Source organism: Hydractinia symbiolongicarpus, chromosome 14 (assembly GCF_029227915.1).
Source record: "Hydractinia symbiolongicarpus strain clone_291-10 chromosome 14, HSymV2.1, whole genome shotgun sequence".
Classification (NCBI taxonomy): domain Eukaryota; kingdom Metazoa; phylum Cnidaria; class Hydrozoa; order Anthoathecata; family Hydractiniidae; genus Hydractinia; species Hydractinia symbiolongicarpus.
In genome coordinates this window covers 15,900,531-15,920,876 of record NC_079888.1, presented here as the reverse complement: position 1 = coordinate 15,920,876, position 20,346 = coordinate 15,900,531, and the positions used below count along the sequence as shown (strand labels likewise).

At 35.2% G+C, this 20,346-nt stretch overlaps 4 protein-coding genes across 4 annotated transcripts; all 4 read right to left on the bottom strand.

Annotated features, from left to right (window-relative positions):
• Positions 1-2,109: 2,109 nt before the first annotated feature.
• Positions 2,110-6,513, bottom strand: LOC130625729 (blood vessel epicardial substance-like). Its single transcript, XM_057440831.1, has 4 exons — positions 5,989-6,513; positions 4,473-4,590; positions 2,618-2,813; positions 2,110-2,453 (listed from the first exon to the last, which is right to left on the bottom strand). The coding sequence occupies exons 1-4, from the start codon at positions 6,420-6,422 to the stop codon at positions 2,296-2,298; spliced, it is 906 nt and encodes a 301-aa protein (XP_057296814.1). The 5' UTR covers positions 6,423-6,513; the 3' UTR covers positions 2,110-2,295.
• A 1,726-nt stretch (positions 6,514-8,239) lies between these two features.
• Positions 8,240-9,748, bottom strand: LOC130626095 (uncharacterized). Its single transcript, XM_057441201.1, has 2 exons — positions 9,494-9,748; positions 8,240-8,601 (listed from the first exon to the last, which is right to left on the bottom strand). Exons 1-2 carry the CDS (start codon positions 9,611-9,613, stop codon positions 8,389-8,391), a joined length of 333 nt encoding a protein of 110 aa, XP_057297184.1. The 5' UTR covers positions 9,614-9,748; the 3' UTR covers positions 8,240-8,388.
• A 2,423-nt stretch (positions 9,749-12,171) lies between these two features.
• Positions 12,172-13,251, bottom strand: LOC130625823 (A-kinase anchor protein 5-like). Its single transcript, XM_057440939.1, has 2 exons — positions 13,122-13,251; positions 12,172-12,821 (listed from the first exon to the last, which is right to left on the bottom strand). Exons 1-2 carry the CDS (start codon positions 13,237-13,239, stop codon positions 12,196-12,198), a joined length of 744 nt encoding a protein of 247 aa, XP_057296922.1. The 5' UTR covers positions 13,240-13,251; the 3' UTR covers positions 12,172-12,195.
• A 5,335-nt stretch (positions 13,252-18,586) lies between these two features.
• LOC130625667 (A-kinase anchor protein 5-like) lies at positions 18,587-19,651 on the bottom strand. Its single transcript, XM_057440767.1, has 2 exons — positions 19,514-19,651; positions 18,587-19,225 (listed from the first exon to the last, which is right to left on the bottom strand). The coding sequence occupies exons 1-2, from the start codon at positions 19,629-19,631 to the stop codon at positions 18,648-18,650; spliced, it is 696 nt and encodes a 231-aa protein (XP_057296750.1). The 5' UTR covers positions 19,632-19,651; the 3' UTR covers positions 18,587-18,647.
• Positions 19,652-20,346: the final 695 nt, after the last annotated feature.

Sequence of the window (20,346 nt, the reverse complement as noted above, 5' to 3'; positions counted from 1 at the left end):
ATCTTGTTGCGACCGGCAGACAAAAAACAGATATGTTAACAGAGATAAGAGAACCTGTGGTTTAAAGTGGAAAGTCACACATTTTTTGTACATCTGCTTTTCGTGTTCTTCGTTGAACATAAGAACTTTTGGAGGAAAATATTAGTTGAAATAATTTACAGCAGCTAAACGGCCTCATTTTATAATAATTTTCCCAAGAAACGATTTATTATAACGAGAAATACTACCAATCATTCACTGCAGAAAGTTACACCATTAAAAAATATATGTTGGTTTGTTATTTATGCAATCTGATGTTATTGGGGAAAAATAATTCCTAGAGGAAAACAATGATTTAATTTGATAATCCAAAGTAGATAAATGTGGCCAAGCCTGAAAATACATATATCAAAAAGAAAACAATTCTTGCGAAGGAAAGACACCCTATAATTCAAATGTGGGAATTCACGCTGTTGAAAAGATTGAGCAAATGTATTTATTTTATATTGTGGAAATGTTATTACATAAAAATATAGTTTTCTAAGAAAACGATTTTACCAAGTGCAAATAAAACCTTTCATTTATCGCGAAAAGTCACACCACCAAAAATATTAGTTTGTACTACTTTTGTTCCACAAATATGCTATGTAGAAAAAATGGTTGCCCAAAGCCAGTTCTGCTCAACAGGTTATTATGTAACCTCCATCTAGAAAATCCAGGGCATTTACATTAATAATCTATATTATAATACCCGTATATATCTGTCCGTCCGTCTGTCTGTCACGCATAATTGTAGCTTAGCTGTGCAGGTAGCGAGACGCACGCAATGCAGTATAAAAAGGACGGGCGAACCCGTGGATTTTTCCACGGGCTAACGAGTAGTTTTTTTATATTAACGCTTTTATATATTAACTCTCCATTTTTTAGCTCAACGATTTTGAGCAATTTGTATCTGTATTAGCAAATAATACAACCTGTTTAGGAAAGCCTCCATCAAACTAAAATTAGACATGTTGGTACAAACTCCTTTGTTTATTGAGTGTAAAAATATTATGGAGATAATGTGCGTTTTCTATACAATAAGGTGTATAAAAAATAATGCTCAAAATTCAAAATCTCAATATTAAAAATACCCGTAGTCCGTCTATTCGGTACGCATGAAATCTTGAAAATACAAATAACAAATGCGATATATTCTTATCGACCTTGTTGTGATCGCTCGTGTGTAGTAAACCAGCCACAAGCTCTAATTTTTATAAATAACCAATCACCAATTTTTTGCGGTCTTGACGTGCTGACGAATGAAGTTAAGACGATTGGAGCTAGAATTACAGCAGCGATTTTGAAAGTTGTGGTGTTAAGGTTTGTATGTCTATTTCTGTTGACCTTTTTATATTTGCTTACTTAATAGGGACTATTGAAACAAATGTTTTGCAGTTATAATCAAAGAAATATTAACAGAGGTCATTGGTGGCTTTCTAGTGGTTAAGTTAAACTTTATTCTTATGGAGTTTTAATTTTTTGTTTTTATCCTTATTTTATAGAAATGGTTTTTAAATTTTCTTTAATTATAAATAACCTTAACCCGATCTCTAATCCCAGAAGGTTGCACTACGGGATAATTCCAAAGAAAGAGAACATATGGAAGTTATAATACACAACAGCGCGAAGCAGGGAAATATTTGTGCAAATCACCAGGCCTATCGTTTTTACATGATAACGAAATTTTATTATCACTTTTTTAGCTATAGACAAACCTTAGACAAACCAAATATTAAGATTTTAGCTACGAATAAGGATCGCGAGGGACCATAGCATAGTCAACCATCTAGCGAGTTAGCAAGCTATATTTATGTTGCTCTGAACAGCTGACAAAAGTTTTGTAGTGGCTTCCGTGCCATAATTACGTTTTTCAAGTCGTCAAACAGCTTTAACAAGTAAAGGTAAATCACGGCTCGTTCTGCTGACTTGCACGATGGCTCAATCAGTTCAGGCATTATTATTAGAGGGAAGTGGTCGTGCATTTGAGTTCCAAGGTTTTATAGTAAAACATTGCGTTACAAAGCTTGTTGATGACGTTAAAATTAACCATATGGGACAGAGATGTGCAAGTAGATACCAGGACTACTGTTACAGGCGAGATAATAAAAATATATATAGTTTATTAGCAAACGCGTCTCAAACTAAAAATATAATTTTTTAGATACGTCTAATTCCATTTCATTTTTTTTTATCATCATAAACATTGTTATTAATTTTTACTTCTTACAAGAATCCATCCTATTATTTTTTACGAAATTCTTGTTAGGTAAAAACTTAAGTTGGTTTAGCTTCTGTAGTACAAGGTGCATGTACTGTAATACTATCATCATTTTGATTGCAATCAGCATTTACATATTTTCCATTGACTTGTATTTCTGAATCTGTCCCGTTTGCATCATATATTCGACTGTACGAGCGTCTCGACACATCATCTAAATTAAGTAAATAGGCACCATTAATGTCTCCTTGTATCATGGTAAACCGTTTCTGAAATGGAACACAGTCTTTTACAAGTAAAAAACATTGATCTTATAACAAAGTACAAATTTTTTTGACTTCAAGTCTAAAAGGCAATCAACGTTTCACAGCAACCAACCTGATAAATTGTAAAATTGATTTGGTATTCCACCTGAGTTAGCTACCATTTGGCTAGTATTAAACAATTTTTTGGTGACGTCTTGACCGATAAGCAAATCAAATATATTCTTTAAAAACGCTCCCTTTCTCAATGCATTCCTTAATTGATTTCTCCTCCACGATATTACAATACATCCATCTGAGATAATTGTCACCTTGGAAAAAGTAAACAAAGTTAAACTAACAATTTGTTTGTGACAACAAAGATCTTTATCATAATGTGTTTTTCTACACAGTAAAATCCTTTAACCCTATTCGGTCCGGGGGGGGGGGGGCGGATTCCGCCCCCCCTGACGGTTTTTTTTTAATAACTCCTGATTGCTTTGTTATATGGCTATGATACTTACTGAGTTTCAACATTTATCTATTAGACACCTGCATGCTAATTTTTTAGGTCCCATACCTTTCAGAGGCTTTGATATTGGCCATTACTCGAAACTACCCCTAAAAATCTCTATGAAATCCTTATAATGGGGAAAATATAATAACTCCTGTTAGAATTGTCCTTAGAACTTGAAACTTGCAACACAACTTTGTTTCATCAAGAAGAATCATTTTAAATAATTTGAACACGTGACTAATCCGATTTCCCGATTTTGTCGGATTTTACCCGAAAATCGGAAAAAAGCGGATTTTCAAGCAATTTTTGGCAATTTTTCATCCGATCCATGTAAAAACCGGAAGATATGTTAAATAACTTTTATTTAGCTTTCAGAAACTTCAAACAGAATGTAAAAATTCGCTCTAGAACAAAAGTAATTATATTTTAAGCAAATAGTGGCATTTTTACCAATTTTCAAGCTTTTGATGACGTCACAGAAAATGTGCTGACGCAAGCAAAATTTTTTTGGCGCCATTTTGTTCCTTTTATGACGTACTATAAGTGTGCCAAGTTTGATTCAATTTGACCAACCCTATGAAAAGTTATTGAGGGGGGGCGGAATCCGCCCCCCCCCCCCCCCCCCCCCCCGGTCATAGTATGTTCGAAAAACCCCGGACCGAATAGGGTTAATAATCCTTAAATTCGCATTTTCTGTGATTTTAATATCCAGATTTCAATAAGGTTCTTTTAATACACGATGTATAATGAAATTATTGCACATATTAGCTATATTTTGTTTTTATCACTCTAAAAAAACGTCAGTCTTAAAAAAGCATCACCGTACAAGTCCTTATTACTAATATTATCAGGGCTCGATCTTAAAAGACTACATTTTGCAGTGTAGCGAACAACCTCACGGCTCCCTTTGTTATCGCATACGCTCTTTGTAAAGATTGAAAGATTTTGTCTACGTGCGCACACGCCAGTTAGCTACATTAAAAACAATTAATACAAGCTCACGAGCTTGTAATTAAATTTCCTAACAACTTTGGAGCTTTTCATTAGAACTAGGCAGCCATGAAGCACATAGCTAGCTATATCTGCACCAACGATTTATAACTGGCTAAATATTATGAAAAAATAATCTTCTTAGTATGTAGAAAAAATAAAAATCAGATATTCCTAAAATACCAAATGAGACCTAATCGAGATACATAAAATGAGCAACTTCTAAAATGCCCGTTATCTTCTTTGGTGCCGTTATACTTTTAATTGGTTGAGCAAGCGCGTGGGAAATGATCTTCAATGTGCCGTTACCGACATCGAATTCCCAGTGACGTGCTGACGTGTTAAAAATCTGTTAAAGTTTTGAAATATTAGTAGACGTCACAAGCATTTTTTGACTCGTTATTTTTGTCCTCTTGGATACTTTGCAATACGTTGGCTGAGTACTACCCGCAAGAACATAGAAAAAGTTAATATAAATTTTTACCTCGTATGGTATTGGGAGAGCACCGCCTGACTGAGTACTTTTAATCCATTCTGGTGAATTTATAAATTCGTATGCTTTGATGCGATGGAGGAATTTACCGTTCTTTATTACACGCACACTACAAACATAAAATTTCAGAAGAAAATACAGAAAATGGAAAACGAAGAATTTTTTTTTCGTTCTGTAGCATTGTTTTTATGGATTATTTTGGTTGACTGTACTCTATCCCCGTCAAGCTTGGATGAGGATGTATTTGACTCAATGGCATGACCGGGGGCAGAATCACCCTTCCATCTTCCATAACTTTTGACAGGCTTCTTCAAATCGAATTAAATTTTATGGCATCTCTTTTGGTAACGTCATTGGAAGCTTGAATTTTGTCTAATATAACATTATCTGCATGAAATTTGTTTATGCAGATAATGGTATTTTTACACTCTGTTTAAAGTGTCTGACAGCCAAATAAAACATATTTTCTGGTTTAACATAGTTCGCAAAGGCCAAAAATTGCAGGGAAATCAGTTTTTTCCCAGTTTTTCGGTAAAATCGATTAATCGGATTCATCACATGGCCAAAATTTTTAGAAACATTTCCCTCGACTAAAAAAAGTTGTTTTGTAAGTTTCAAGTCCTAAGAATAGTTCTAACTAAAGTTACTACATTTTCCATTTTCCCAATTATAGAGATTTTATAGAGATTTATAAGGTAGTTTTAAGTTATAGCCAAGGTCTGAACCTCTAAGAGGTATGGGAACTAATTGTTTTGCATGCAGGTGTCTATTAGATAAATATGAAAACTGAAAAAGTACCATAACCATGCAACTTAGAAAAAAAGAGTTTTTTTTAAAATAAACAGCAGACCGAATAGGGTTAACTGAGTAAAGCAACCAAAACCTCTTTTTTAATACATTTTTCAACTAGCCCGCCAACTATCTCCTTCATTAAATACTCCAGAACAGAAAAATTAATCCCAGAATTCCTGGTAAGCTTAGCATGATCGACCTTTATATTAATTGATCCTTGGTCACTGCTGTTGCATGAAACATTGGCAACCTTTTTTTTGGCTACTTTTCTTAGCCGTAAATAAACAACTCGTTATTGCCATTTTAAGAGGTATGTAAAGATCATCTGGAACGAGATTATATTTACGTCAAAGCATATGTCATGCCACATCTGAAAAAATTTGCGGTTAAACAAACGGTAATAAATGAACGATAGTATCGTGCATAACATTTGTAACAAGTGTTGTGAAGAAAGATCATGCACGCAAATTCATTTTGATTAGAGTTGAAAAACCAGATTTGTTCTCAATTCCCCAACTGTATTACCTCAGAGGGTTAAAGAATTGGTATTCAAACTTAAGGGCATAATATACTGACTATTTTCTGGTGTGGGAAAACCTTTTTTAATTTCAGACCAAAATAGTGTCAGAAAGGAACAGTGTTTTCAATGCTATCTGAGCTATCTCAAAACCACTACACACACTTGACCCTATGTCTGAAAATATTAAAGTATCACCTTCCGCTTGTCACTATGCATAGATCTTCGCACATTGTTAAGTCCTCCGTTGCAATGACTTCATTCTGACTCCACTCACGTTTTTTAGCAATTGATGCGATCAACTTAAATTGCCATCTTGCAACACCAAGCGATTCGAACATATTGCCAAAGATAACTTCTTGTTCTTCTGGAAATTTGATTGGTCGCATTGTATAAAGCAAGTAGATGACATGCGCGAAATTAATAATCATGAAAATAAAATTCCATCCGAAGGTGTCAGGCGAACACAGTATAACTCCGGCCCACATGGTAAAACAAAACCCAGCACTACCGAGAAACAAACGCATAAAAATCAAACCCTTCATACTGTTTGGAACAAAATACGTAAAAGCAAGAAACAAATTCGCCAATTGGAAATATGTGTGATTTGCTTCGCCCCATTCGCAACCCATTTTTATATTCTTTGATCAACCATATAAGTTTGGCTTAGCGCACAGCAAGACAGAATCTTTCTGTCGTTGCACAAAATATACATTCCTCTGTTACGACCTTGTTTATTTGTTAATTACATCTAATTAAAGCTGACTTCGAATGACATTAAAAGTGATTATCGTTGCTAGTGGTAGCAAATGCATTCCTAACTTTCAGTTTTTCATGCTTTTGTGGATGCATAAGAAAAAGCAGATAATAATAACTTATTTTCTACAAGAAATTATCTTACAATTTTACTCAAGAAAAAATGAAGTTAGTTTAGATTTTATGGATGGGACAGAAAGTGAACTGAAAGATAGATTAGTTTCCTTTTGAAGATTATTCCAAGATCAAACTGTTTGAGACTTGATGGGGTTGAGACCATAGGATGTAGTGTTGCTATGAAGGTGGTCTAGCATTCCGGCAGATTTGTTTCTTGTGTTATAACGGTGATGGATGTCATTGACATCAAATGTGTCAGAAAGTGGTTGAAGATTGTCATTTGAGAAGATATTTTTTAATAAAGTGACAATAAGAATTTGTATTATGTCAGAGAATCTAAGTAAAGCTAGGTTGTAATAGATGGGTGCTACAGAGACTAAAAAAGGTGAGATGGTTAGCAAAACGAACAGTTTTATTTTAAAGAATGTATATACGAGTTATGAAAGAAAAGATAGATTGGCCCCATGCGGAACGGTCGAAGGCAGGACAAATGCAACCCTATAATTGGAGCTAATAAAAAAGCTATTTATTTTGTTGGTCAAAAAAGGTTTCTTTAAAAACGGGTGCGATTCTAAGGGTTAAAATATATGAAATATATACCTTGGTGGTATTGTTGAATTAGTTGTAAAACCGCAAGTAAGGCATGAGAGCTAATCATTGTGACATCTCCAACACGTGATTAGGTTTTGTCCTTTTTAGGGGAAGTTTTGCGGGCAGGGCCGTGCTACATTTATATAGTTGTATTAAAACACATGCGTGAAGCGACTTTAAGATCACAGAGTTTAGGAACTTTTGCGAGAATGCATATTTGCGGAATTTTGTAGCTAGTTTGTAAATATTTTTTGAGTACACAATCTACCCTTTACAGAAAACTCCTTGATAATGGATTAAATGGATATATTTGTTTAGGTACAGAAGTTTGAACTTTTTACATCAGACTTCAAATCATACAACACTAGTCTCACACTGTCATGCAAAATCTTAGGTAGGAAGTTTTAAAAGTTTAATAAAAATTAATGTTTTGAAACACTTCAAATCAAACAATGGCGAATAAATCAAAAATTTTTTTTTTTACTTTTTTGTTCTGTCTAGTAAGCTAGTGCAACCTTAAAGTGATAAATTTCGAAGGCAAGGAAAGTGTTCAAAAGTAAAAAGAAAAAAAATAACACCATACTATGCTTATTTTTATGCCTTTATCGCTTTTCATATTTTGTCAAATTTTTGTTAAATATTCAGAAAATTTGAGTGCTATTGTGGCATTGCTAACGAAGTACTAGTAGGTAATGGAACGGTTTAAAGCATTTTCATGATTAACACAGGTTATTTTGGGGTAGTTTACAAGCCTTGGGAAAACACACTTCCACCTTACTCTATAGAGTTTGTTTTCAAAGCTTATGTCACCTTTTCTCAGCCCCTCTTAGTTTACCTAACTTTTGTTCCAAAACTTTCAAATAATATTCAGCGTTTTGATGGTATTTTAAAGCAAATCACCCTTGCTAATTATTTCGCGCGTTGCGAAGAGAAAATAATAATGGCGCAAGGCCTGAACAAGGAAATAAAAAGAAACTTCCAGAGCTTCGTGAATGAACATATCTATCAGGAAAACTACAAATATAAATATCTATCCAGATTATTTTTATTTGGTAAATATGAATAAGTAAACAACTTCGTCAAGAAAGAAAAAAAATAAATCTTAAAAAAATTCTAATTTGTCATTTCACAAGTTTAAACTGAAGCCTTTTTATTTTTAAATTCGTTCAGGAATTCAACCAGGTTTCTATGAAATAAACTATCCGCTTCCTTTTGAATAATATTGATTCTTTTTGCTTCCTCTTCTTCTGCTGTTGATTCTTCTGTGGATGCCTCTCTTTCAATTTCGTCCAGCAAATCATTTGGAACCACAAGTCGACTTCTTTCGCGTTTGAAACCTCGTTGCAACTAAATTTAAATGTTATGTCATATTTAGAAAATTAAGGTGTCAGTGGAAAATGTCACAAAAGATGTGTCACAACAAAAAAAAACAGTGAATGATATTATCTCAAGAAATGAAATTATTTAAAACAATCTTTTTATACAAATTGTTAGTACAATGGAATCTCCCTAAAGTGGACACTGTTGGTGCAAAAAAAGTGTCCGTCTCATAGATGTGTCCGCTTTATAGAGATTGTATCCAAAAATCACTTTCAAAGGCTTTCTTTGTTTCTTTTTACGTTTTTTCCTTGTTCTATTCCTTTCAAATCACGAAAATGGGACACATAATTTGATGAATGTGAACTTGTATTATTCATACACTCTACATTGTATTTTATAATCTACTCGGAGAAATCTCAGATTGAAGTTGGCTTTCCTTTTGACACTTGGAGATTCTCCACTTTTTTTGTAACTGATGACAGCATGTCTTGACTTTCCTCGTCAATAATAGGGCTGCGACAAGTTTTTTTATCATGGGTCCGCTTTATACAGAGATTTTTCAAGGGAAAATGTCATTTGATGTGAAAAAAGTGTTCGTTTTATAAAGTCTCCGCCTTTTAACTGTCTGTCCTATAGAGATTTTCTTGTGAGAGTTTGACCTGAAATCAGTCCGTTCCAAGTAATAGTGTCCGTTATATAGAGGTGCCCGGTTAAGACCATGTTCGCTTTAAAGAGATTCCACTGTATTAGAGCCAACAAGGGAAATTTAAAAAAATTATTTATAAAAATGCAGAAGACAATTGACCATACAATATTGCACTTGAAAAACAAATGTTTCTTATGCAACTCTGTTGTGTTAGGAAAGTGGTAAACAAACATATATATATTTTCTTTAAAAAAAACAACAACAAAAACTTACCATGGATTTCTTTGCGCAAGGACTTCTCCATCTCATTCCACATTGCGGTTTTCCATAACTAAAATTTAATACGGCTACAAAAAATAACATAAAAAAAAGAGAATTTATTTTCGAAATCATTTTGACTAATTTGATTATTATTTTTCTTTCTTTATTAAGTTCTGTTTTGATTCAAACTTTTTTTTTCGTTCTTGGTTTCTTTTGATATTTCTGCTCCAGTTTTATATGCTGGTTTGTCGTACGACAAAACAGGAAAAAGACTTAAGGGAAGCACGTGCGATACTGTTTAATTTGCTAATTTTTTAATTAATTAGCTTGTAATGTATTTCTCTTCTTTTTACGTCACAAAGGAAGAGTGTGAGAAACAATTGCACTCCTACACAAGGTGTAAAAACTACACAATGGAAAATAGTAATCGAATTCGAGAACAAGCTATTTAGGAAGAGAACTTGAAATCAATTTTAGCCATATTGGCAAATGTTTGTTTTTGTCTTTTCATAATAATATTTTTGTGGATACTCTTATCATTAGCTCAGTCAACAACACTATCAACAAATTTTAATTTGCTTCATGAAGTTAGATTTATTTTCAAATGACGACTTTTATTTTTAATTTGCAGACCAAACAACCACAAATATAGAGTTGTGTGAAATGTTCTCGCAATATCAGCTGGGTAGCATTACCGAAGTAAACAAACAAACAAACAACATAATTATCATCAACAAAACATTTATTTGCTCGCACTAAACTGATCATTTATTAGTATTTTACCTAATTTGTAAATATCGAAATTTCTTTCCTTCCCTGCGTATATTCTTTTCGGTCTTTTATTAAGTGGAAGGGCGTGGTTTTAAACTTGTCAATCAATTTGTGATACTGATGTAACGCCATTAAACCTTTTTACGTCAATCAAAACTTTCCTAAAGTTTAGATTGCCTGACATTAAATTCTATCTGTCGCGACTTTTGTGACGTATTATAATATCTTCCATGCGTAGACGGAGAATTCTGATTGTGGAATAATTCAAAGTCCAATTATAATTATCTAAGAAAAGTCTCTTCAACTTTTACTCTCTTTATATACATTAAAAAGAGCTATTTCCTAGACTATCAATCTATATAATTTTTTATTGGAAGGAGTCAACTGAATGACATTTTGTAGTACCTCCCGACTGCGATAAGAAGACGAGAACTGCGTAAAAGCAAATAGATGCGACATTGCTAAAAAAATAACGTGCAGAGAAAAAACAGATAACAAGAATTGTTAACACAGGGCGCGTTTCGTTCAGAATACTCTTTTTTGGACAGATAGTAAATCTTCTATCTTACTTTACCTAAAGTGAGATTTGGAAAAAAATCTTTGAAATGAATATTAATCAATTACTATCCCTTATTGTTTATCTTTTTTTTCTATCTAATACTAAAGTGTGGAGATGCCATCTGGTGTGTCGGTCAGGAACATCATAGATAAAGGTAGGGTTTAAATCAAAAGGAGTTTATTTTTAAACAAACTAAACCACTGCATATAAAAAAATGGAAAATCAAACACAGTCTGCTTTACAAAATGGCGCCGTATCTCACGCGCCAAATTTGTCTATGGCTAATTTAACATATTTTTGGTCTACCCCATGAAGGCATTAATTTAACTACCACTAGTTTCAGGACGGTACCTGTTATAAAATTCTCACCACCTGTTTTCTACCTATATACACAACAGTCAAGGTATTTAAACGCTTAAAATAAAAATGTGCGTAACTAGTAGCTGGGGTAAGCTAAATACAACTACGCTGGTTAAAAAAAAAAGCAATCCTAAAAATTTAGAAAGATCATTTTTTCAGCAACATCACACAGGGGAATTTAAGAAGCAGGGTAACGGGTCCTTTGATATACCCGTATATTTCTTATTAAACATATCTAGCTGCACATTTTAATCGTTCTTTGTAGCATTGAAGCTTCATCCTTACATGCGTCTAATCGCGTTTAATTGCGACTAGAACTTCCAAGACGCAACTAGACGCGTGGAAAATTCACGGGAGTTTGTCCGTCATAGAAAGATCGACAAAATTTTATCGCACTTGTTATTTGTAGCTTTAATATTTCGTGCATGATTGACACCGTTACAAAAAGACAGACGTGGAATAATTTAACGATCAAGAGCATCAAATCGCAATATAAAGTATGTCGAAAACCGTTGCAGCGCTTCGGGTGTAGCGTATTGGGCAAATAATAAAATTACCACAACTTTAGTTGAAATAAAGACCAAAAAAGTTGGACCGGAATGAGCATTTAGTGCAGGTACAACAGTGCGCCTGTTGTCGTAATACCCTTGTAAAAATGGCTAGCTAAAACAGTTACGCAACAGATTTATTTACGAAATAGAGTTTCTTAAAATTTAACTTTCAGTTTAAATTTAACATCATTAAGACTGTCGTTAAATAAGAGAGGGCGAAAAATAAACACAGATTGATCGAGGGACTGTTTTCATTGAAACAACATGTTTTAGACGCTTGTTAAAGCTGCAGTTACCTGCATTATTGCAGCCAATTGTATTTGGGTAATTTCAATTTTAAGCTAGAGGCAGTAAACAGCTGAGTCAGGCTAGAAAGCTGATATAACCAAACTGCGTTGATGCTTCCAACATCTAAGTAACAAATTATAAACAAGGAATACAAAGATAAATCAACTGAATATTATTTACTTAGACTACATGTACAAACAAGAACTGTAAACTTTCTTTCCATTTAATACAACTTCAATATTATTTGAACATATCGGCGGTTGGGCATCTCCACTCGACAAGCGTTGCGCGTCTCCACTCGACAAGCGTTGCGCGTCTCCACTCGACAAGCGTTGCGCGTCTCCACTCGACAAGCGTTGCGCGTCTCCACTCGACAAGCGTTGCGCGTCTCCACTCGACAAGCGTTGCGCGTCTCTACTCCTCAAGCGTTGCGCGTCTCCACTCGTCAAGCGTTGCGCGTCTCCACTCGTCAAGCGTTGCGCGTCTCCACTCGTCAAGCGTTGCGCGTCTCCACTCGTCAAGCGTTGCGCGTCTCCACTCGTCAAGCGTTGCGCGTCTCCACTCGTCACGCGTTGCGCGTCTCCACTCGTCACGCGTTGCGCGTCTCCACTCGTCAAGCGTTGCGCGTCTCCACTCGTCAAGCGTTGGGCGTCTCCACTCGCCAAGCGTTGGGCGTCTCCACTCGTCAAGCGTTGGGCGTCTCCACCCGTCAAGCGTTGGGCGTCTCCACTCGTCAAGCGTTGGGCGTCTCCACTCGTCAAGCGTTGGCCGTGTCCATTGGCTAGCATTTCTACGTCAGCTAACAATTTATCTAAAATTACAAATTCCTATTCAATCGAAATTTCAAATCGATACTGACAGTTGATGTTTAATTTGAAATAAACCTAAGGTCAAAAGTGCTGAATTTGCAATCGTTTAAACTTTTCCAAGATACGAAATGTTGTGAGATACTAATTCGAGATTTTTTCGTTTACAATAACTCCTCAAATTGGTTAGTATGGTCCCTATACAACGCCCGATGTATAATAAGTCGCCAACCGTTTAATAAAAATCAGATTTAACCATGGTAACCGGTTTCTTGTATTAGCTAGTTAGTAAATATTTTACTTACCAAGATTTTTCAGTGAGATTGGCGCACATACAGCCGAGTTTATGACGAACAGCAAAACGAATACCATTGAATGACTCATGTTGTTGTTGTTAAGATTAACTTCTATTCTGTAGCTCATCAGGATTCTGGTGGCCTTTAAAGCCGCTTCTGCGAGGTAACGAAGCGTGAAGCCTCGTTTTTTTATTATATACCACAAGGGAACGACGTAGGGGAATTGTTAACAACTAATATGCGAGGTACCCATGTCTTTGTATTCTTTGTTTCCCAATATATAAAATTGTTACACATAAAACTTATTGCAATGTCTTTTACATCATTTTTGATTTGGGAATTAACAAAGAAAACATCAATGCGTAGATTGAAAAGCTGTTTTCGTGTACTTTAATTTCCTGTTGAAGATATCTTATGTGTCCAAGTGCAGTGGAAATTTGTTTTAGCGTCGAAACGTCATAGTTTTTAACTCTCTTTTGTCCTTGCGTGGGATTAACATTTAGCAGACACTTTTCGATTTGTGATCCCAAGTTTGTATAAAAATAATGATTAGAGGAAGATTTTACATATGATACTTTAAAGCAGGTAAATAGGGCAATGAGTTTTGTTTTTCGATTGGGTCTCCCTACTCTCCAGTGAAGGATTCGGAGTATTGCATGTAGAGAAAAGATATTGTATGGGTAAAGGGATGATCTAATGACGCTTTCTGCTAAGCAAAGCTACCTGAACTAACGTTTAGGTCATTATGACGGGTCGTTTGTAACAAATAAGTTAACTCTATATAATTCTATCTCGATGTATTTGTTGGCTATGCTTACCAGATTATAAAAGCGCAATAAACAAAATAAGCGAGGTGATTAGCGAGATTAAAGAGGAAAGAAAAAGAAATGTGTATCTTCATTGCTGAAAGAGACAGTCCAATTCACCTACTGATAATAACAGTTGACTGTCCGTGTGGGTAATTATATTCGTTAGGTAAATCGCACCTTTAATACTCCAATTTTCATTGGTTGAGAGGACCACTGCGCCTGAAATAAGTGGCGTTATGTATGTGAGTAGCGAATTTTAAACGAAGCGTAGATTCGTGAAACATGCGCACCTAGTAGGAATCTGGATGAATCGAAAACTAGGCTGACGACTAAGCAAGTATGCATGGACAGCGCAAACAATCCATAAAATGTGTATAAAAGGACTAAGGCTGCGCTATTCTAGGGTAGAGTGTGAAGTAAAGGTACTCACAGACCCTGTCCCTTAGTGTGCATGAAGGTTAGACACGCGGTTCTACCAAGGAAGACCATGCGGATGCAAAAGATAAACGAGAAACAGTGCGCAAGCTAAAAGACCTGTAACTCAAGGATTTTGTATTTGCTGGAGCGGTCAGAGGTTACGTGGACTACATGGCGAGTTAAACATAGTACAAGCGCACCAAAGCTTGTGCAAGCTCAAATGTCCAAATAAAGGCCCTAGCAAACTGAAATTAAGATAGTCATGTGATGCTATGTGATGAAAAAATATTGGAGCATTTCTTAGACCAAAATTTAAGTAAAAACATAAGGAGTAGATATGGGAAGAGGGTGAAATAACAAAAGTTGCATTAACAATCGTGTAACATAATACAAGGATCAGTTATGTATTGGAAATAGAATAATAGCCATAATAGGCATGATAGCCATCTTGTAATAATTTCATTTCATAATGCTACGTTCGTTATGTATCGCAGCAGGTTGCTTCGGTAAAACCTCCAAGGCGATAAAAGTTAAGTTTTTTATGTTCTGTCATTAGCTATAGTATAAATATTGCAACATCGCTGATTCCCAAGAGTGTCCTTTCCTGTTATGGCCTCACTGTCGTTATAATTAATTTAACAATGGACAAGCCAAGCGAGCGTCATTACCGAAGAGTGGGTAAATAGATTTGATAATATGTTGCCATGATTGTAACGTGATTGCTCATTTTTACCAACATGATAATAGGTTTTTTGCATCATTGCATTTGCATCAGAATTTTTGGATTCGATTGGTGTCAGTTGTATCATAAAGAAGTGACAATGTCGAGGGATCCATATGAGCGGCGTAAAAACAGAAATACTTTCCTTGAAAAGGATGTGGTAATCTATCTGTGAGTTATGTAGTTATGTAAATAAAAAGGGATTGGCAAACAGTAATCAAGAAAATAATCATGTTCATTTTAGGTTTTACAGTTCTACTTCATTTTGGTTTGTGTTCAATAGTTGGACCCAGTGTAACCCATGGTAAACAGCTAATGTTACCCTATGACAAGGAGCTTATTTAACCCTAGCCTTGACCAGAAAATCCTTAATATCTTTATGCCGCATAGTTGCAACAACTGGAAATTTATTGAGCCCTTAAGCAGTATCTATAAGATGGCAATGTTTTTAATAATATTCTTCATTGTAGTGGGGCTCTTGGAATTGTGTGTAAGGAAATCTAATTGTCTATGAGTATGGTGTATCGTGGTAGTTGTACATCATTTGTGATATATCCTATATTTGGCGTTTTCTCGGTTTTTAAAAAGCCATTCTAAAATTTTCTAATGCTTCGTTAAGCATATTAATTTACTGTATTGAGTATTCTGTATCTAAGGGACTAAGAGTATATAAGGGAGGATTTCGGTAATATTGGATGAAATGAGTCGTAGTGGAGGAGATCAAAAGTGTCAGAGGGTTTAGTGTATAAAATAGGGTGAATTTTTTGTCTTTTTCCACATGTAAGTAGGTGCCAGACAAATTAGTTTTATCCCAGAATCAGTGAAAGTAAATTTCCTTTTGGGATAAAGTTGATAATTTTTTTCATCGATGAAACGTGGTAAGGAGATGTATTTTAATACTTTCTTTGGAAAATTTATGGTGATTGTTTTAGTCATCTGTATTTGCTCTTGACACATATGTGAGTGCAGAATTTAAAACAAGACTTCATGATTGTTTTAGTAATACCATGAAAGACAAGTTTGAGAAAGTGTTTATCACTCAAGCTCAAATATCTCCTGAATGAATGGTATCACTAAGAATTAAAAATATTAAAATATTTACTCGTGCCATTGATTGTTAAAAAGTGTGAAATGAAAAAAGTACGAAGACTGTTTTTCCTGTTGGTTGTCTAACTGAAATAGAACACTACGTTTTGAACTTTTTTGTCTTTTTGACGCGGCTTTTTAGTTTCCATCTGATTTCGTTACTTTTAAGTCCTAATTCCACAGTCGTTAAACCTTTTGAATTTGACCACTTTCAAGTCTTATGCTGATATTGTAAAAATTGATGCATTTCAGATGACGTCATGTTTTTTTTGTTGTTGTTTTTGTTTTCTTTTCTCTCCTAACGAAATTATTGGTCAAATTATTAGTCATCATAAAAGGTATATTATATATCCAATTTTCGTGCGCCTTGTGAGGTGTATTTTTCAACAAGTAATTCTTATTGCGTTAAATTTTAAAAACAATTTCAAGGAATTTAGCTCTCTTTATAAGTCACTTTTTTTCAACACTGAGTCCTTAAAATCTTTATTTTTTATAAAAAAAAAGTTGTTTGTTTCACATCCAATGTTTCGAAATGTGCTCTCAAACACAGATGGTAATAGCGTGACTATGAAATATATTGTCGCTCCTAAAAAGGACTTTGTGAGCGGGTCGATTATACTCAAAGGAAATTCCAGAACGGCATATCGGCATATCAGAAAAGTGGGACACAGAACTCGGGATGGTAGCCAACTCAGGTGGAATACCAAATCAATTTTGCAATATATCAGGTTGTTGCTATGAGACGTTGATTGCCTTTTTAGACTTGTAGCTACCAAATTTTTGTACTTTGTTACAAGAGCAATGTTTTTTATTTGTAAAAGACTGTTCCAAACGGTTAACCATGATCCAACATGACATTAATTCTGTCTATTTAGTTATTTAGATAATTTGCGGAGACGTTCGTATAGTCAAATATATGATCCTAGTGTGGCAGATTCAGAAATACAGGTCTACAGAAAAAATGTAAATGCTAATTGCAAAGAAAACAAGGATGACATTGTAGTAGTGGCACCATGTATTATTACTGAAGTTTTGTCCCTAACAAGAATTTTGTGAGAACATATCGGATGAATTCTTGTAAGAAGTACATAGTAATGATCGAAAAAATAAAATGAAAATAGACTTATTAAAGTAGTTTGCGATGCGTTTGCTAGTAAACTAAAATATTTTTATTATCTCGCCTGTAAGAGTAGTCCTGGTTTTCTACTTGCACATCTCTGTCCCATATGGTTAATTGTAACGTCATGAACGAGCTTTGTAACGCAATGTTTTTTTGGGGACTCAAATCCACGATCACTTGCCTCTATTAATAATGCCTGAACTGATTGAGCCATCGTGAAAGCGGTAAAGCGATTCGGCGACTTGATAAACGCAATTATGGCACAGATGCTGCTTCATAAATATAGTTTGCTAACTCGCCAGCTGACTGACTGTACTCTGCTCCCTCACGACATTTATTCGTAGCCAAAATTAAAATATTTGGTTTGTTTAAGGTTTTTCCATGGCTAAAAATGTGATAATAAACTTATGTTAACATTGAGAAAAATCATAGAGCCGGCGATGTGCACAAACATTTAGCTGCTGCTGCGCCCTGTTGCGTATTACACATTCACTATTTACTCTGTTGTGCAACTTCAGTTATTTATAATCTAAGAAAATTTAAAAGACTATAACTTCGTAACATTGCACAGCGTGGAAATTTTCTTCGTTGCCCGGAAGTTTTAATTCTATTTCTTTAAAATTAGATTACAAATGAAAAAATTAAGGTCTTTGAGAATAAAGTTTAACGTAGCCATTAAAAGGCCATCAATAACCTTTGCAGTTCTATTCCTGTAGTATATCTTAGATTATAACTGCAAAGCATTTGTTCCAATAGTTCCTACTATTGTGGTGTTATTCTAGCTCTGCTCGTTTTATCTTCCTTTGACAGCACGTCAAACTGCGAAAAATTGATGATTGGTTTATCATAAAAATAATGGAGCTACAGCCAGCTTTACTAAGCACGAGCGATCACAACAAAGTAGCTATAAATATATGACATTTGTTATTTGTAGTTAACACGCGTTACAGACAGACAGACGGACTGCAGGTATTTTTGTTATGGGGATTTTGAATTCTAAGCCTGATATATTATAACCTATTGTGTGAAAACGCGCATTAACCCCGTAACATTTTTACACTCCAGAAATATGTACTAATATAATGATAGAAAGATTGAAGTTTTCCGAAAAAAAGAATGTTACATCTAATTTTTATGGAGGCTTTTTTAAATAAAACAGGTCGTACTTTGCCATCAGCTATATAAAAAAACAGAAAAACCTCCCTCAAAACGGCTAGGTCGTGCACCAAGCATATTATCATCACTAGAACTTCATGTTGTGCTTATTCAAGGTACGCATCGCGAAGGAAGTGTGCAGGGGTTTTAAAAAAACAGCGTCAAATACAAGTACCACGAGGCTAATTTATCGAAGCAATAAAATAATTCCAAATTATTAATTTAGACTAAATATACAAACAGGAACTGTAAATTTTCTTTCCCTTTAATACAACTTCAATTTTATTTGAGCATATCGGCCGTTGCGCGTCTCCACTCGTCAAGCGTTGCGCATCTCCACTCGTCAAGCGTTGCGCATCTCCACTCGTCAAGCGTTGCGCATCTCCACTCGTCAAGCGTTGCGCATCTCCACTCGTCAAGCGTTGCGCATCTCCACTCGTCAAGCGTTGCGCATCTCCACTCGTCAAGCGTTGCGCATCTCCACTCGTCAAGCGTTGCGCATCTCCACTCGTCAAGCGTTGCGCATCTCCACTCGTCAAGCGTTGCGCATCTCCACTCGTCAAGCGTTGCGCATCTCCACTCGTCAAGCGTTGCGCATCTCCACTCGTCAAGCGTTGCGCATCTCCACTCGTCAAGCGTTGCGCATCTCCACTCGTCAAGCGTTGCGCATCTCCACTCGTCAAGCGTTGCGCATCTCCACTCGTCAAGCGTTGCGCATCTCCACTCGTCAAGCGTTGCTCATCTCCACTCGTCAAGCGTTGAGCGTCTCCATTGGCTAACATTTCTACGTCGGCTAACAATTTATCTGAAATAATTAAAAGTTAGATCTTATGTGCAACCTTAAAATCAAAATATTAAATTGATAGCTATAGTTACTGTGAAACCCGAGATCAAAAGCACAGAGCGTTCTTTGCAGAATTTGTGTTTCTAGGTGAGCCAGTTGCAATATTTTTATTCGTTTGTAATTGCTCATCAAACTGGTTAGTATAGTTCCTATACAACACCTGGTGTAAAATAAGCCGCAAACCGGTTTAACATCAGATTTTCCTACAGTAACCAGTTTCTTATATTAGTCAGCCAATGTTTTACTTACCAAGATTTTTCAATGAGATTGGCGCACATACAGCCGAGTTTATGACAAGCACCAAATCAAATACCATTGAGTGACTCATGTTGTTGTTGTTAAGATTAACTTCTCTTCTGTAGTTCATCAGGTTTTCTGGTGGCCTTTATAGCCGCTTCTACGAGGTAACGAAGCGTAAAGTCACGTTTTATTTTGTTTATGTGACACAAGGGAACGACGTAGGGGAATTGTTGACAACTGTTATGGGAGGTACCCATGTCTTTGAATTTGCTACACACAAGTATTTTCGAAGTTGTCTGTTACATATTTAATTTGGAAATTTGACATTTATCATCAGGACGTAGATTGAAATGTAGTTTTAGATGCTTTTATGTCCCGTTGAAGATATGGGATCTGTTGGCGTGCAGAGTCAATTTATTTTAGCGTGTAGTTCGGAAGAGAAAATAATAAGGAAATAAAGATAAAATTGAAAGTGCCGATCTACCTTCTGGATTTCATTCTTTTATAGTTTTGTTAAGATAAAATGTATCTAATGAAGACGGTAAAGAATGTCAACTTATAAGAGGGTGGTAGCAATTTTAGGTCTAAAATATTAATCACTTGTGTACATTTTCATAAAGAAATTTACTGAAGATGCTGGGGTGGTTTATTAAGTCCAGTTTTTATAATAGCAAAATGAATATAGATATTAAACACAAGTAAAAAGAAGATCAACAGAGTTAACAAAAATGCAACTGAAGGAACTTTGTATCATTTTTCAAGAGGTATTTTGGCCTTAAAAATCAGCGAAATTAGGCAAAAATTATAAACATCAATTGTAAATTGTTAGCTTTTTTTTGCCT